The 14,086-nt window shown below is 46.1% G+C and overlaps 1 protein-coding gene across 1 annotated transcript in view; it reads right to left on the minus strand.

Moving 5' to 3' along the window:
• The window catches only part of LOC138513680 (V-type proton ATPase 116 kDa subunit a 4-like), a 4,716,919-nt gene that overhangs the window by 4,547,043 nt on the left and 155,790 nt on the right, over positions 1-14,086 (minus strand). Inside the window, exon 2 of the mRNA XM_069628745.1 lies at positions 7,377-7,551. Within this exon, the coding sequence (XP_069484846.1) occupies positions 7,377-7,490 (114 nt within the window). The 5' untranslated portion in view covers positions 7,491-7,551. The remainder of the gene's footprint in view (positions 1-7,376; positions 7,552-14,086) is intronic.

The following is a 14,086-nucleotide window of genomic DNA, read 5'->3' on the forward strand; positions in this document are numbered from 1 at the left end:
CGTGGTGTGCCGCAGCTTCCAGTATATCCTGTGCCAACACTCTGGTGTCTGACAGACCGGCTTTAAAGTCATCTAGCCTTTCAGCAGGAATGTACTCCTGGAAATTGGCTAACTCTTTCCACAGCCTCTGATTGGCTGCTGAAACAATATATATAGAACCAGTCGTAGAAAGGGGTGACCTCTTATCCTAATGTACAGTCTTTTTACAAATATCGACTAGACATTCAATTAATTCAATCAATAAAATCAATTTTATTGTGTCATACACATTTAGTAAAATAAACACAATCTCAAAAAAATATAAATTTCTTCCAAACAAAGTATTTTTAAACAATTTTCAAAAAACACAATTAATTCGTAAAGAAAACCTAGACTCACCTAACACATTCTACTACCACTCATTCAGACTCATTCTCCAGTCCATTCATACTATCCATCTTTTTTTATCTAACCCACTTTGGTTAGATGTGACAGTTAGGCTGTCCACCTTTGGCTCCCTCACTCGTGCGGACGACCCCTTTACCTGGGTAGCAGACAGAGCCCCAGCGCAGATTCCAATCCCAGCGGCTGCTGGTAAAGGGGTCGTCCGCACGAGTGAAGGAGTCAGAGGTGGACAGCGGGCCCTGGACCCCGCAATAGACACTGATGTGCGTTTCCCAGAAGACTTATTTGCTGTCTTCCTTCATCTTGGTCTACAGTTTGAAAAGAAATGCTGACCTTGAATTCACACCATCCCATGAGGAGAGGAATAGCAACTGCTATTTGAAACCTGATGAAGTCTGGCATCCAAGCGGTCCAATTAGCAAATGCTCTTTGTGTTCTGCGCTGGAGTGGTCACTGAATCAGTTGTGAGGGGCCGTAGTGAAAGAACCAGGGAAGTTTAAAGACTCTGGAGAAAAGTGGCTATATAAATAGCACGCACTTTCCAGAAGGTTGTGCGATTTCTGTGGGAAATAACAGACCCATACAGCAATATGGACTGAGGCCAATATCTGAGTCACCTGAGCCGATTTACAAGTGCAGGGACCTGGGCTCACCCTACCTTAAAAGACAGCATACAGAAGGTCTGCTGTTGGTTCATCCAGATGAAGGTTGCTATATGAAGAGGACCCTAATTGGGGTCGAGGGAACAACCGAAACACGTGTAGACATTTGGAATCTGTGAGATTAAAATCTACACAGATAGGTTGATTGAGCAACAGACCTGAACCCAAAAGTTACAACAGATAAACTGTCACATTTAACCAAAGAGTGTTAGATAAAAAAAGATGGATAGTATGAATGGACTGGAGAATGAGTATGAATGAGTGGTAGTAGAATGTGTTAGGTGAGTCTAGGTTTTCTTTTAGAATTGTGTTTTTTGAAAATTGTTTAAAAATACTTTGTTTGGAAGAAATTTATTTTTTTGAGATTGTGTTTATTTTACTAAATGTGTATGACACAATAAAATTGATTTTATTGATTGAATTAATTGAATGTCTAGTCGATATTTGTAAAAAGACTGTACATTAGGATAAGAGGTCACCCCTCTCTACGACTGGTTCTATATATATTGTCTCACTGTTTAAAGCCTGAAAGACCAGTTTTGATATCAGGCATCCCCATTGTTTTTTGCTGATTGGCTGCTGCCAGGATAAGCTCGGTGTTCGCTTGACGAAGTTGGAGAGCCGAATTGGCAAAGACCTATTTGCCCAAGGAGTCCAGAAGTTTATCCTCCTTGGATAGGATTTGGGCCGCTGCTGTTGAAGATGCAGAGGCCGGCTTGGACTGGAGGGTGGCCGCGGCCACCACTGTTGAGGACGGGAGTGGACAAGCTGATAAGGCTATCTCCTCAGACGTGTAAAGCCTGTATCGAGCGCCAATTCTCTTGTTGATATGTAGCCCAGTGTGAGCTTTTTCCCAGACTTTGCGGGCCTCAGCCAAGACGTTCTTCTGGAAGAACAGGCCGGTGCGCACTTGAGGTGACAGGGTAAAGGCTCCCGAAAGCACCCTCTCCTGAGGAGTGGGGACCTCAGGTACTGGAATGTCAAGGAGGGCCATCATATCCAGGACCCGGTCATGGAAAGCTCTCACCGAGCGGGACTGCTCATTGCTGTCCTGATCCGCTTGAAGCTCAATCCAGCGAGGCGGGAAAGAAGACTGGTCCACCCCGCATACCGCCTCAGGTTTTAAAGTGTTATCATGGTCCGCCAGTGTCTTCTTTATAGGAGACAAGGGGGGGCAGGGGAGAAAGAGATGGAGGAGGTCCAGGAGGAAGCAGTGGAGGAAGTGGCACCACCAGAACCTGTATCGGAACTGTCGGAGGTGAAGGTGGGACCGGAGGCTCAGTGTACACTTCCCTGAACAGACGTTTGAAATACGCCTTCATAGGGTCGGAGTGCATGAGCAAGTCATCCTCAGCCAAAGGCTTTGGCGTTGGTACAGGCAGAGGCCGCTCGTGAGGGGCATACCCCCAAGAACGCAAGGAGGATGGTTGCCAGGAAGATCCACCACCGGCCGGGTCCACGTAGATCAGTGGAGCGGAAGCAGGAGGTAGCGAGACAGTATGAGGCAGCGGTGTCCGAGTGTGCCCGTCAAACAACTGACGGAACGGATTTCGGTCGTCCACATGGCGTGGAAAACGCTGCTCAGCCCCAAAAGGAATGCTCCCAGCACCAGACGGCGTGAACGTCGGTGTAAGTGAGGTATCCAAAATGGCCACCGTGGAACATGGAGGTTGGCCCATGATTTTGTCGACACCTGAGAACTGCGTCACATGTGGAGATGAGGCAATTGTCTCCTCAGGGTAGTCAGGGGACTTAAACAGCACCTTAGCCTTGACACAAGGATCCTCGCAGAGCCGGTACTGGGTGGTCTTGGATGTTTACTGGACATCTTAGAACCAGCCACAAAATTAGCCTCTAACGGAGGAATCTCAGCAGAGCTGGTAGTGGAGGGGAAATGGTCTGTGACCTCCCTCTTTGCCCCCTCGACAGAACCGGTACCACCACGACCCTGAGAGTGGGACGGTTGAGGGATATACCTCACCGACAAAATCTTCGAAGAGGGTCTCTCGGATCTGTTGGTATTGACTTTAGCCTCAACAAGAGGAACCTCAGGTTTTAACCCGGTACGTAAAGCACCCTCAAAAGGGGCCTTGAGCCAAGACTCGGTATGAAAAGCTCCAGAAACTGAGACCTCAGGGCATACCCCGGTGTGAGTATAAAAAGCTCCAGAAATGGAGATATCAGGGTGAACCCTGGTATCAAAAGCCACAGACGAGCTGGGCTTAACCTTAGCACCCAAATGGTGAACCTTGGAACGATGTCCGGTACTGGCAGGTTTGTTGCAGGAACCCACAGAGAACACTCCGGTACACCTATTAGGCCCCTGGGGCACCTCAGGGGAATCCCTGGTGACAGAGCTACACAAGCCCCTCCCAGACCTGGAAGACCCCGGGAAAGAAGACACTGGCCGGGTCGCCCTAAATAGTAAAGTACTTACCAGGCATATCTTCTTTTCGTCGATGAAAAGCTGGAGATGATGTGGAGGAACGCGCTGAAACACCTCCTCCCACCGAAGAAGACGACACTGGAGTGCCCGGACGAAGAGGGAGTCGCAGTAGAAGCACGAATCCCAACGATGTTCCGGGCCTAGGCGCTCTAAGCAAAGAGAGTGGGGATCGCCCTAGCGAAGTGATGTTCGCATGAAGAACAGGGCATGAATCCCAGACACTCCGGCATAGACGGAGGACTAGATGCCCGAGGAACCGGAGCAGAAAGGAAGGACAAAGGGAATAAAAATAGAATTCCCAGTGACACTAGTTCGTCTAGCCCCGACCGCGCAGAGAAAAGGACTGAAGGGTGGAGCTCAGGAGGGCGGGGTTACGGCCACGTGCGGTACCCCACGTAAAAATAGAAGGATAAACATTTTCAATTTTTTGATGCTTTTTACAAAAGTGCTCCGGTCCCGTCCCGAGGGACAGAATGTCCCACAAGTATGGAGAAAAGGGGACGAACGTAGGAGTATATTTGTTTTGTATTCCTGTCCCTAGTATCTGTTCCTACATTGCTCCTTCATCTCCTGGTATAACGTATTATCTACAACAAAGAATATTGTAAGGACACCCTACCCAAAGACTGCCTACCTCTGTTACAGTCTACTTTATACATCTATTCTGGGTGAACTGATATCCTGATTCTTCAATAAACACACATCTTACTTGAGAAGAAAGCTTGTACCATTGAAGCCATACTGGGCATGTTCCATGTGAAGGAAGGCTGCACTGCTGAAGCCCATGCTGTACATGTTCCTTGTGAGAGATCTTTGCACTGCTGAGGCCCATGCTGTAGTGAGGATGTGTGACAGAAACGTGCAGTGGTGCGTTCCACCTGTTCAGAGTGTGGGAAGCTTAGAGGGCTTTTGCTCATCTTGTGCCTTTTTTAAGCGTTTAAGGGAATCTTGCACTTTTCTCTGTTCAAGCTAATCCATTTGGTTTGAGGGAAGCGTTATAAAATGTGGCATGCTATTGTACCCGTTGTGTGCGTTCAACAAATTTGGCAGTGCGGGTGGTGACTTTGTATCTTTTCAATGCGCAATAGAACAAGGAATTTTCAACTGCTGCGCCAAATGCTGTACCTGTTCTTCGTGAGGAAAGCTTGCACTGATGGTCCCCATGCCAGTGAACTGTTCTTTGAGAGGTTGCACGATGGTGCTTGTTCTGTATCTTGTCTTCGTGTTAGGAATGGTTGCACAACTAATACCCTTACTCCACCTTCCATGAGCATTTAAGGAAATATTGCTGCTGCTTATGCTTTACTCGTTTTATGTGTAGAGGAAGCTTGCACACCGGCTGGCTTTGCACTTCCTTCTCTCGTTTTGAAGGAATCTTGCCATGATGTTGCTCATACCTTTCCTGTATCTAAGTGAGATTTCTGCATTTCTGTGTTTTGCGTGTTTGTGCTGCAGGTCTGGGGTGTGTGTTGGAGGGAGTATGGGTTTTTGTCAGAACGAGGTGTTGCCTGATGAGCCTGTTTTAATTCTACCTAATGTGGTCATTATTGTTAGGGAGGATTCTCATAAATGGCTGATTTCCCTTACCTAATGAGTCCCTCAGCAGCTTTGCTGGATTTCTAGGGTTTATTTGTTTTCACCTGGTAAGAGTGTGAACCTTTTTCCCACTCTTACATGTGTTTTGCTGTGTGTGTTTCCACTTTTTGTGTGATCTTGAGCACTGGAGCCTCACCTACTCCATGGCCTCATATTTCTCATGTGTTACACAGCACGTTCAGTGCAGTGACACCGGGTTGTCTTTGAGACTCCCTCCCCTCCCCCCCCCCGACTCCATTTTCTGGGGCTTACTACTGTCCCCCAGAAAAGGTAATGTTGCCATTAACTTTATTTTTGTCACTTTAAACCACAGACCCAATACACCCCATCTTACATGGAGTATTGGAAAAGGTTAATTCTTATCCCTTTTTGTCTGTGTCTCTTGGAGCATTGTTTTGCTCCCTTTACACTAAGACTTGGCTGGTGGCAGTGGTAACTACTCTATATTTCGTACCGCGGTTATCTTATATAAACGTGGTATTGTTTTAGGCTATTATATTAGCCTCCAACATAAACCCGCTTGACCATATATATTTTATTACGGTTCTGGCTGGGTTTATTCGCCATTTCTTTTTGTAAATGTCTTTCTTGTGTTTTACTCTGCGCGCCAAACCAGGTTTGGTCTCTTTGTTCTCTGTTTTTTTCGGGGGCTTCTGCACAGAAGCCCTCCTTAAGGCGCCTGAAAGTCTGGGTAGGCAGGATGTGAGGGAGGGGTCTTAGGACCCCTGCCATGGGTTCCCTTGGTAACCCAAGTCACACTCCTGTTTGATTGGCTGGGTGTCTGTCCTTGCCAGGACAGCCACCCTGCTGTTTGATTGACAGCCAGGCTGTATGAATGGGGGAAAACTGCATAAAAAGCAAGTCTCTGGGACTGGAAAGTCAGAGTCGCCACTGGAACAAAAGAACCAACGAGGAGCTGATGGAAGAGGACCCCTACAATGATTGAACCGCCCGGTGAAGCCCTGCTGCAAGTCCGAATCTTCAGAATCCGACGGCAGAGAATATCCTCCAGGAAACTTCTTCCCTTGAGCTGGTGGGACCAACCAGTTCGCCCAAACTGCAAGCCAGGACCCCTCTTCTGGTCGAATTCGCAGTACAGAGCTACAGTGGGCCGGATAGCCAGGAAGGTCGGACCCTGCTTGGGTTTTAAGGAGCACACCTTTTATTTGTTGTTTTGCTCTGCTGCTGGTTTCTTCCCTGGGTAGTGCAGGACCCTCCAGTCTTCCTACTTCTTGTCAGTCTGACAGTCGCTTCAGGAACCGTGAGCCTGAAGGAACTACCAGGAACGTCCACCTCAGCTACAGCTTCCTCTCAGTTTTAAGGTACTGTGTAAATCCGGTTGTTAGTTTCGTTCAGCTGCAAGTGTTTGAAATCTTTCTCCAAACCGAGGGCTTGTCCTTCTCTTCTCTTTGAACTAACTTTTCTACCAACCAACCTCGTCCGGAATCTGTGGCACGAACTTTACCGTGAACTACCCTGAACTGTATTATCTTGAGCAAAAGACTTTTGACCCATTGACTTTGGCCCTAAGCCTTTTCTATCTGATTTTATCATTGTAGTCTCTCTTTTTCGATTGCCCCGAGTACTTACCTGTTGGTGTGATTCAATTTCTGTTAACTTTGTTTTTCCCTCCCTTTTAAATTGCTGGAGTGCCATTTTTCTCCCACTTCTTTTTGTGAGCTTAACTTGTCTGGAATTTAAAGGAAGTGGTGTGGTGTATTAAGAGAGTGATTTTTAAACTGCTTATAATAGTGTAATGTTATACAACTGAAGAGTGAAATAAATGTATATTCTTTTACTTGAAAACCTTGAGTCAGTGTTTGCCTGAATCATAGTAATTGCTGTCCTTTGTGTAACTATCTGATACTGCTCACTTACTCTTGAGATAAGTCTGGCTGCTCAGCTATCACTACCGCTTTAACCGTGTTGTACAGGCTTGTACCAAAGGTGAATTTGTACTGTCACTTGTAGTCTTAATTGTGTGTGGTGTTCCCAAAGGGTACTGCATATAATACTGCCTAACAATTATTTCATAATCTTTCCAGCTATGGATTCTTTTAACACAATCTTATTTTATAACTGTTTCGCATGAGACACGAGTGAGCAAGTCAAGGTATGGTCGGTGAGCGGCAGCAAAATGATCTTTAGAGTGGGACAGCAAATATCAATGCAACCACCCTGGTCACACAGCTTTTTGCCAAACCTTTGACAAGTTCATTATCTCCAAGCCAAAGCTCAACCGTTTCCCTATTATAACCCCCAAAACAACAACAAGCCTCTCTCCTTACATCTATAAACTGCACAAGCCCCAGCTCCCCAAGCTCTGCGATGCAGTAGAATGCCACCTCCTCTTGCATAAGCAGCTGCATCAGGCACATCTCCTCACTCCGGAACAATGACATTTCACACAGAAAAGGGAGAAGGTAACAGGAACTTTGACTCCAAGAAAGCGGTATCTCACTCCTGAAAAAGAAATTTTAAAAACTGTCATTTTCAGCTTTTACTCATCTTCAAGAATTCATCAATGTTTCCCTAAATGGACAATATTAAGCCATGCTCCTATTTTTGTGTTGCATTAACATTTAACACATTAAAACTCAACATGTCGACATGCACATACTCATCTAAACCCAAACTGCCCAGTAAATCTGATTGGAATCACGATATTATATTTAACCACCCCGCCCAAATATTCCTGCCTCATAAATATTCATGTTCCTCATACAGGACAAAGTTTAAATCTGTTCTCGGCAGAAGGATACAGAAAGTCATTATTTTAGCAAGAATGTTTATTTGACACTTTACTTTTCTTTGCAATACCTTAATACACTGTTTTCCAACAGTAATCTGATATGCCATGCAAACGCAAGAAGCACCAGCGTATCCCTTTAAATAGTGTGCTCTTTTACCTTTTCCTCAACACAACCCTCTGCATTAGGGAAGACATCTTCAGGTCCTAGACTTATTAATCTTTAGTTGGTGGCTGATGTGATGAATCTGATTTAGTCATCACGGATCCCCCGGCGGTAACCTCCTCCCATGTGGCCAGGGGATGGCAGCCACTACCTTACCTGATCCTGGCCCTGGAAGTGGCCATATGAGGGAGGATCACATGGGAGGAGACAGCCCCAGGGAGATATCATGGCTCCATCAGGTGAAACATGGTCTCCCCCCATATTCCCATGAAAATAACCTCTCCATGTCAGATACCCTCAGGGCCTATTGTCATGCATCTACTCTTTTACCTATGAAGAACAGAGGAACCCCTCTTATAAACTCTACAAACCAACCTTACCAATCTTACCAGAATCCTCGAACTACTGGGACGAAATGGAGAGAATGGAGCACAAGAGATCACAAGTTCAATGAGCATTCTAGTGTTTCCCGGCACACACCTGTGGATGGGAAATTTAAGCAGCCCAAACCGAGAGAAAAAGATAGCTACTGTGATGACTGGTAAGCGAGAGCTGAATCTCGCTACGAGGAGCGGGCGCCGAAGAGCCAGAACCGGCGTGGAGAAGCCAAACGACTCAAAGACGGAGAAAGAAGCTGCAAAGCAAAGAGATACTGCGAGAACGCCAGAAGCTGGTGAGGTACTCCGACGCATTCACAAACGGAGAAAAGCAGCATCTCACTTACCGTAGCCGAGAGAAAAGCAGGCGTGTCCAGCAGAAACTATGGAGGACCGGCGAATGAAGAGAAGGCAGCCGAGAGGAGAAGGCAGGCTGTGAATCCTTCATTTGCCGACCGCGAGAGAGTGAATCAATGGCAGCAAAGACCGCCAAGTCCGCCAATAAGTAGAGGGGACAACAGGGCATATTGGTAAGCGCACGGTGGCCAAATATATGAAAACCAATTTACAGAAACACAGTATGGAGTAAAAAGGGGGAATTTAAATTGCAACTAACCATTTCCTAATGTGTGGATGTGCAAAGTGCAGATACTTAAGGAACAGGGAGAGGACAACCTATCGGAGGAATACATTATACAACCTTATATGTATGGACCTATGGGAGTGGGTGAAGGCCCCAAGTGTGTGAAAACAGAAGTCCTGGCAGAAGAGTAAACAAGGCCATTCAAGTGTGTGAAAACAGTAGTCCTGGAAGGACATTAAACCAGGCCATTCAAGTGTGTGCATCAGAAGTCCTGGCAGGAGAGTATACCAGGCAATTGGAAAGGGTTGTGTTAAACAAGAAAGGAGAAACTAAGATTGTGAAACCAAACACTTTGTTGTCTACAAGTGTGCTAGTTGATCTAAAGAAGGCCCAAAGAACTATTGTATGGAAAAAGCCTCATGTTGGAAAGTGTGTTAAATCAGAATTTGGCTAATTTGGCACAAGCTGGGTCTGCAAAGTGCTTAAAACCTGAAGAATAGCGCATGAGCGTACGTATGTTCGAGCAGAGTTGCAAGCGAGTTGATAACAGTCAGTGCAGCCAGTACAGTGTGGCGGGTGAGTGGTGAAAACTCTGTATTACAATATTTTGATAGCCCTTGCTCCCGGTAACTCGCAATTAGCACAGACCCTTTTGTTATACTTGTGACTTGTACTACCCTTATTCTTTTTTGACACCTGGGGCCCATGATGATTGTGGCTGCTTCAAAGAAATTACAGGCAAAGCCTGCCAAACTCACCTTGCTGCGCTTGTATGCTTTGAGAAGAAGACTTTGTTTAAACAGCACACTTATCCGTAATTGAAGAGTGGTGGGTTTAAGAGGTGTCAATGAACGCGTTTTACCAAATAGATCTACCCGCTTACAAGAGCTCCCCTTTAGCCCTCCTGCCCACATTCAACCAGCTGCAGAAAATGTTTTAATGCCAAAGGAGTCAGCGCAAGGAGATTAAGCCAAAATCACAAGCTTCTTTTCCAGAATAACTAAAGCCACTAGCCAAAAAGCAATTAATGAGGCCCAGATCACACCCGCTCCGCTTATTGAGAGTTCTCCATCAACTACTGCGGGCCTGGATACTAATAGCACCCTGTTAAATTTGTGCCTGAGGCTGCAGACGGAATCTCAGAAAATTACACCACCTGTGTGCCCTCGGATACATATCACGGATGCCTCCTTTGTCCTTTGCACAAATCTTTCTATCAGTCCGGAACCTTGTTGGAATTGCAGCCACTCTAACAGAAGAAGAGGACATCAGTAGATCTTTTATTTTCAGTGTCTGCGACACTGTTACTGAACATGAAAATCTAACTTACTCAGCTAACCTAAATGCTCTACCAGCTTCGGCTGATGCCATCTTGGCATGGTATCTACTCTAGTACATGACCAGCAAGCTATGAAACATATGTTAGCGTGAGTTGTAGACATTATTTTGTCTAACAGTATCCCTCCACCCAATTCCCATGAAGCTGGCAGTGACGTGGAGGAGTCTTTTGCATGTGGAGATGTCATGTGGCTCTAGAAAAACAAATAAGCCAATAATGATCAAAACATTCTCTATGGTTGAGGCTCTGAGCCAAAGCATGGCTACCTTATCATCCACATCTCCTCCTCCGGGTCCCAAACATGAGAAAATGAAAATTCAACAAGGCCAAAATAAGCGTTCCAAAAGAAAAAACACAAAAATACGAAAAAAATAAAAATGCAGAACTCAAACCGTAGGGTCGCAGGAAAAAATGCAGAAGCCTTAGCGGACTTGGGAGATATGAGCATTGTTTGTATTTAGACCCAAACGTGTTTCACAATTAAAGAACAAAATCCCTAATTTGGACCTAGTTTCCGTTCTTGGGTTAGGCTACTCTACTCCGATCCGGTGGCCAGGGTCTGTACCGAGGACAGATGTTCTTCCCTATTTCGAATTGCCAGAGGTACGAGGCAGGGCTGCCCCTTCTCTCCTTTAATCTTTGCTATAGCCATGGAACCGTTCGCTGATAGGATGTGCCAGTGGCACGCTCGCAGAGGGTTACGAACAGCAGGCCAAGCGGACATCATCTCTCTATATGCCGATGATGCCCTGCTCTATATCCGGTCTCCCTCTAGCAACCTTGCCCCGATACTGGAAGATGTTGTCCACTTCGGGCGCGTCTCTGGACTCAAAGTAAACTGCTCCAAATCTACCCTGTTCCCACTTACTGAATGCAAACGTCCTCCTCCCGATCTTATGGGATTCACTTGGTCCCAGTCGAACTTTACTTACCTCGGCATAGAGGTGACTTGCCGCCCTTAGACATTGCTTGAGGAGAATTACCAGAAGTACCTCACAAAACTCATTGAAAAGGCTTCAGGCTGGGCGAGACTTCCAATTACCCTGGCGGGTCGGATTGGGATCCTAAAGATTGTCGTCCTCCCCCAACTCTTATATAAGTTCATTAACCTACCCCTGTGGCCGGGAGATGGCTTTTTTCAAGCATTAACCCGTACTGTAAATGCTTTTTTGTGTCATTCTGGGGCAGTTCGACTAAAACTGGCGACATTGACTACTCCCATGGAAAACAGTGGCTTCAGCGCCCTGGATTTTCTCAAATACTGGATGGTGGTGCAGGCCCATTTAGCCTTGCACTGGTTTAACACGCAGGACCCCGCTCCGCATGTGAGGCTTCAGAGAATGGCAGTCAGTGGTTGAGATGTCCATTCCTTGATTCTCTACGCTTTGCCGATCATGTTAGAGTCATTGGACCCAGTTGTTAGCACTTCGCCAGCCCTTTCTAAAATCTGGAAACTATCAGGCATGCCCCATCCATTCCACATCGATCTACCACTGTGGAAATCCTCCAAGGGGTCCCATACTTACCATCATTCATCATTCAACAGTGGGCCGAAACAGGCTACGGGGCAGTCCGAGACATCTTTGAGAGTGGTAATTTCATTGAGTGGCCATATCTCCCACCCATCCTTAGGCGGAAATCTTCCGCGTGGCTCCAATACTCATCCCTCCGCAGAGTCCTTAAAATCAAATACCCAGAGTTCCCCATGATACCACCCGACGACCCAATAGTTGCTGAGCTATGCAGCTTCAACTTCTTTAGGGGGAAGGTATCCAGACTATACGCCCTATTGCAAGTCAGATCGATCCCCCCCCCCCTTTGACAAACTGAAGCACAAATGGGCAGAGGACTTGGGGGTGGTTATGTCTGACCAACGCTGGAATCTCATGTGTGCGCGCACCCATAATGTGTCCTTTAACTTCCGCTTCAAATTAATCCAGTTCAAAGTCCTGCACAGGTATCACCTCACTCCACTTCGGTTGCACTGCATGTCAAAGGACCACTCCCCCAGAGGCCCCAGATGCGGAACTGACAGCGCCACATACATACACATGATCTGGGCCTGTCCTAGACTAACGCAGGACTGGGAGGAGGTATGCGCTACCATGACTGCAGTTCTGGACCTCACAGTCGCTCCGTCCCTAGCTTTGTGTCTCTTTCATGAACTCCCAGATTTGGGTCGCGACTCCAAAAATCTGGCTGGCCTCTGTATGCTACTTGCTGTCCGCTGCATCTTACAATGCTGGCTCCCCCCTGGTCCACCCTCACACATGCAATGGCTTAGGGCAGTCACCTGGGCTTCTGACACTGAAGAGGCTTGGTCTAATCAACAGCCGCCGCATTCTAGGCCCAGGAACATCTGGCTAAAGTTTCGTTCTTATATGGCCTCCACAGCTACAGACTCTGATGTTGTATCCCCTGCTTCGTATTCTCCCACCTCCACCACGGTCTGAACTCTTGTTCACCCAGATTTCTCTTGTGTTGTAGTGCCCCCCTGCTCACATTTGTAAAGCAATGCACAATGTTGATACCATTCTGTATGTACTGCAAATGTCAATACCTACCCCTGTTGGGCTTCCACTTCTTTTTCTTCTGTGTTGTCAAGCTAAATAAATAAAGGTTTAAAAAAAAAAAAAGAACAAAATCCAGCTTTCACTAAAACTTTGGGAAATAGGAGAAATATAAACGGCTCCAATTCCCAGAACTTGAGTGACATAATGAAAATACAACTCCGGCTCAAGCGACACACGCGAAAGGCGTAAACACTGAAATGCATATTAATGGCCCATACCTTGCAGAGATCTGCGATAGCGGCTTCTATCAATGCACTGCAGACTCTCCTCAAGGGCACACCCACATGCCCGGCCCCGATTGGAGTACATATTCTTTCCTAAAAACGGCTCCTAATCCCAGATACGACTCTATCCATCCTGGAAATATATCTGCAATCAAAACTGTAGGTTCAATTTGCTCAATGGAATGGATGTATACATGTTTATGGAATCTGTGCTGTACTTCATATTTTACTTATTGCTTGCTACGATGTAAAAATATTATAAATAAAATCAAATTTAAAACATAAATCATTTATCTATACTTCGGGCACAAACTCTTAATTATTCGGGAAATTTGGGTGGAAAACAAGTCTGATTCTGGGAAAGAAATACAAGTGCAGACAGCCTGTTCTTAAATCGTGCCCAGATAATTCATTTGCTACATCAGATACCCAAATTGGCCATAATAACATCAAATGATATTGAAAATGTAGAACTACCTTATTTAGATAGCAGCTCTAATTGTTCAGTTGTTACTTTTATTTCACCGGTTATCGAGGATAGAACCCGGCTTTTCACTTTATCTATCCTGAAATCAGTATATGAGACTCAGGAACCCCCTCAAGTTAGCTTTCCTCCCGAATCAAATAGGAGCAACTTGCAAAAGCTGCCACAAACACATTTTGCAAGATTGACTTCAAAAACCCAGGGAAGGTCTAACATAGAGGACAGGATGGAACCAAAACCACTAGGTGCGACTGATGGAGCTCTACACTCAACATTGTAAGAAAGAAGCTAGCAGCTCTTTGCAGCTAGTGTCTTGGAACACCCGTGGGCACAAGTCTTTCATAAACCATCAAGTCGGAATCAACGTACTTGTTGGGGGTGTGTCAGAACCCCCATCTGCGATGCCCGTAAGCCCCCAAGTACGAACCGACTCACACGGACACGTCTGCTCATCTCAGACTTCCCGGTCGCACTGCTGTGCCCGGGAGCGCCCCCTTTATTTA

Source organism: Ambystoma mexicanum, chromosome 12 (assembly GCF_040938575.1).
Source record: "Ambystoma mexicanum isolate Mex_15411 chromosome 12, UKY_AmexF1_1, whole genome shotgun sequence".
Classification (NCBI taxonomy): domain Eukaryota; kingdom Metazoa; phylum Chordata; class Amphibia; order Caudata; family Ambystomatidae; genus Ambystoma; species Ambystoma mexicanum.